At 46.7% G+C, this 3,951-nt stretch overlaps 1 protein-coding gene across 1 annotated transcript; it reads right to left on the bottom strand.

Annotated features, from left to right (window-relative positions):
- Positions 1-2,267, bottom strand: LOC118914836 (testis-specific H1 histone). Its single transcript, XM_036890075.2, has one exon. The coding sequence runs from the start codon at positions 1,089-1,091 to the stop codon at positions 303-305; it is 789 nt and encodes a 262-aa protein (XP_036745970.2). The 5' UTR covers positions 1,092-2,267; the 3' UTR covers positions 1-302.
- Positions 2,268-3,951: the final 1,684 nt, after the last annotated feature.

Raw genomic sequence — 3,951 nt, 5'->3', positions numbered from 1 at the left:
GTGAAGTCACTGCTCCTCTTCTACCTGTTTTCTTCTTTCTTCCGGAAAGGTACTTTCCTGGGTTCTGCAGCAGGAACAGAATCTCAACTCCTTTTGCCTTCTTCACCCACCAGTCGCCCCTGCTACAGGTCTCATTTCAATACCCGCCCTTTCCCTTCCAGGTGTGCAAAGATGAAACAGACACAATGTGGTGGAAAGATCTTGTGAATAGTATTGTCTACTCCAGTGAATGTGAGAGAGGCTCTCTTTGGAGCCTATGGGTAAAGGCATCTGTGCCTGGAGGAAGGGAAGTTGCTCCCACACTATGGATTCCCGGCTGCATTCCCAGGACCTTCAGATTTAGTGGGTCTTGGTGCAAGTGACCCTTGAGTCTTCACCTGCCTAGTGGAAGTCCGGTCAGTTTTGATGGAGGCTGTGGGGTGGGTGGTCCGTTTTACCGGCTTCTCCGCGTCCTGCTTCCTCTCTTCTCTGGCCCTCGAGCGTGGCTTCCTGTCTTGGGTCCTAGGCCTGCCTTTCTCCTTCTTGTTCCGGCCTCTCCCCTTGCCCATCACCTTGGCCCTCGCTTCCTCCTTGGCTCTGGAGCGCCCCGGAGCCCTGGCTCTGGGCCTTCCGCTCCTCAGCCCGGCCCTTGCTCTCGGGTGGCGTCTCCACCCTTCCCAGGCTTTCCTCGTCGCTTTCCGGCGCGGGCTCCACGGCCCCCCAGGGGACCTCCTCTGAGCTCGGGCGCCTTCCCGCAGCCTCGGGTGTCCCCGCTTTCTCTTCGGCTTCAGGATCTTACAGACCCTGAAGCAGCCGGCGGCGTTCCCGTTGCTGACCCGGAGGAGCGCGCCCTTCTCGGCCTTCCCGGGCGCCCCGCCGCAGGGCCGGCCGCGCGTCCTGCGCACGTCGTAGCCCGCGTTTCTGAGCTCCTTCTTGAGGACGGCCAGAGTCAGCCTTTTGTGCTCGGCGATGGCTTCGAGCAACAGCTGGGACAGTTTGAGCACGGAGCGCGGGCCCCGTCTCGGCGGTGCCCTAAGGCTTTTTTCCTTAGACTGCTGGGTTTTAACTTCAGCGCCTTGGGACCCGCCGGCGGGCTGCGCCACCAGAACCATGGCCCTGCTCCGGGCTCCGCGGCGCCGCCGGCTTTGGGCCTCGCCCTCCAGGCCGGCACCCAGGCAAGGGTCGGCCGGCCACGTCACAGAGACGCCGGCCCGGAGGTTCAGGTCTAGGGAGGAGCCTGGCCGCTGATGCCCAGGTAGGTTCTAAACCAGTCTCCATCTTCAGCGTCTTTTCATCCTTAAGAATCACCTTTATAACCTCCAGGTTTTTTTCCCCGCTCTTATCTTCACTTCTCACTGGTCTTGAACTCGACCGCTTTCTGAAGTGCACTATTTTTCTGTGGTTCTGCACGCCATTTACCCGTATTTCCCTAAGGTGGCAGAAGCTGCTCCCAACTAACCTAAAATAAGTATTGCAGTGTCCTCACAAGGTAAACATGGGAGTCTATACACCCTGGCTCGGGAACTCCCACCTTCGGGCCCACCAGGTCAATGTCTGCAATCTTGTCTTCCTGACTGAACGGTGGATTTTGTTCAAGAGTATGAAGCAAAGAAAGGAACCACTGTGGTCCTTCCACCATAAATAATGATTCTCACACCTAGGAAGTTAAGATGCCTCATTCAGTTGATTGGAACAATCCAGAATCCGAACAGCCAAAGAATACTGGTGTCATCATTATTCTTTTAACAGACTTCGTACTTTTCTGCCTCATGTCCCTCTTCTTGGCTTACCTATCACCTTTCCCTGCCCAGATAAATCCTGTTCATCTTTGAAAGTCCTGCAAATCCATTGTCACTGAAGCCTCTCTGGATTTTTTCAGTCAAAGGATTTCTGACCTCTTAACTAACACAATTACTTTTGCAATCATAAACTGCTTTTTCTTTATTTTAAAATAGTTCAGGATTACAGAGTACAATGTGACACAATGTTTATAAAAGGAAAACCACCTGGACTTGGAGCTGGAAGACATTCATATATATCCTAAATCTTTAACAGCCATCATATGACATTGATAAATCCTTTAATATCGTTGGGTTTGGCTTCTTTATCTAAAAAAAAAAAGGCAAAATATAAAACAAAACAAACACAAAAGGCTAATAATCCTTTCTTATCAACAGAATTATTGCAAAGGTTCAGCAGAGGTGATGGTATATGACAAAGGGCTACCCAAATAAAGCAAAACATTATTTTATTCTGAATGTTTATCTTTCCAACTAAATAAAAAGGTCCCTGAGAGCCAGATACAGTCTTTGAAGGTCTATGTCCTATGCTGCACCTAACACTATCCTTTCATTATACATAGCAGGCATTTGACTGAGTCTGCTTAAGCTCCTCCCTGGAGAGGAGGCTTTCTCTGGATTCAGAGGGAGACTCAGAAAATCAGGAGAAAGGAGCAGGATGAATCTCAAAGGGTTGAGAATGAAGGGGACCAAGGGAACTATTTGCTCAAGGACTCCTTATTTAGGACAGTTTGGGAACAATTCAAAGAAAACTCCAAATTGCACAGCATACTATACTTTTCCAGAGGACATTTGCATATATTAGCCATCACAGACTGGACTGTGACATAATTTCTTCCAGGAATCAAAATTCCAGGAAGTAACCTAGACCAGTGCTTCTTAAACGTTAATGTGGACACTTCATAAAGTGCAAATTCTACTACATTAGACCTGGGATGGGTCCAGAAGTTTGAACTTTCTAACAAACTCCCAGGTAGTTCCTTCTGGTTAAAACACAAGTGTGGGGTGGGAGGGACTAGACAGTGAGAAGGGAAGTGGCAGGACAAGAGACTGGAAAGGTGGGTTACAGCCTAGGTGTGAAGGACAAAATAACAATGACACTGCTGTGAGTGGTCAGTAGGTGGTAGAGTTTGGATTCAAACCTACATTTACTTAATTCTAACGTCTGAGTTCCTAAGTATTGTGCTAGGTTTCCTATTCTCCAAGGTTGAACCTTTTTCCCTTATATATCTCCACTATAAAGCATGGGGAAGTTTATCTCTATAATCTCAGCTAAGAATCAAGAGTATTGACAAGTACTCACTGTACCTCTCCCAGTCTTTAAATCAGGGCAGAGTACTGTGACGCTGAGGATCTCCAGGAGCAGGGGACTAACACATCAGCACAGAGACTATATCAATGAAGAGAAGCCAGATGGAAAGAAAGAACCATATGTGTCACTCTCCCATTTGTGTAGTCTTTTGGTCAGGCTATATGACCTGAATGCACAGGCCACTGGCCATAGGATGGGGTAACCACCAGAGAAAAAGAGACAAAACTCTTTGCTTTGAGAATAGGAGGAAAGTAAGTGAAGTATGGCCTTCAAATCAGCTGGCTGTAGGTAAAAATAGGTTGGATGCACATAATGGTATCATTATGAAAGAAAGATAAGACCAAATTAAACAACCACTTTATTGATATGCCTGTGATCAGAAAGGAGGCCAATTTACCTTTGGAAGAGGCTGAAAGCAAAGAAAAAAATATATGAAAAAAATAAAAAATACATGGGGCAAAAAAGAGAAGCGAACATTTTTCATTATATATAACCACTCATTTGTATATAGATTTCTGTATAAATATGCTGTAAGTAATAGAGAAATAACACAATATGAGAGGCAATAAAACCACTACCACTCAGCTGGCTCAGAGGCCAAGAAGGCCAGCTGGCAACATTTTCCATAGAAGCAAATCCCTTAGAATTCTTTTCTTCTTCTGAAATACACCTACTTGCTTACCCCTCTTCTTCTGACATCCCAAAAGGAAAAAGGTACCTCAGAAAAAATGATTTCTTTAGGAAAAGTGTCAGTGCAAACCAGCATCATACCCCTAATCAGGAAATATCAACTCCAGCTCCAGGAAGACAAGATTGAACTATCCTTTCCAATGTTAATGCTTTATAATTATAAGCCAGAAG

Source organism: Manis pentadactyla, chromosome 10 (assembly GCF_030020395.1).
Source record: "Manis pentadactyla isolate mManPen7 chromosome 10, mManPen7.hap1, whole genome shotgun sequence".
NCBI lineage: Eukaryota > Metazoa > Chordata > Mammalia > Pholidota > Manidae > Manis > Manis pentadactyla.
This window is presented reverse-complemented; position numbering and strand designations above follow the sequence as displayed.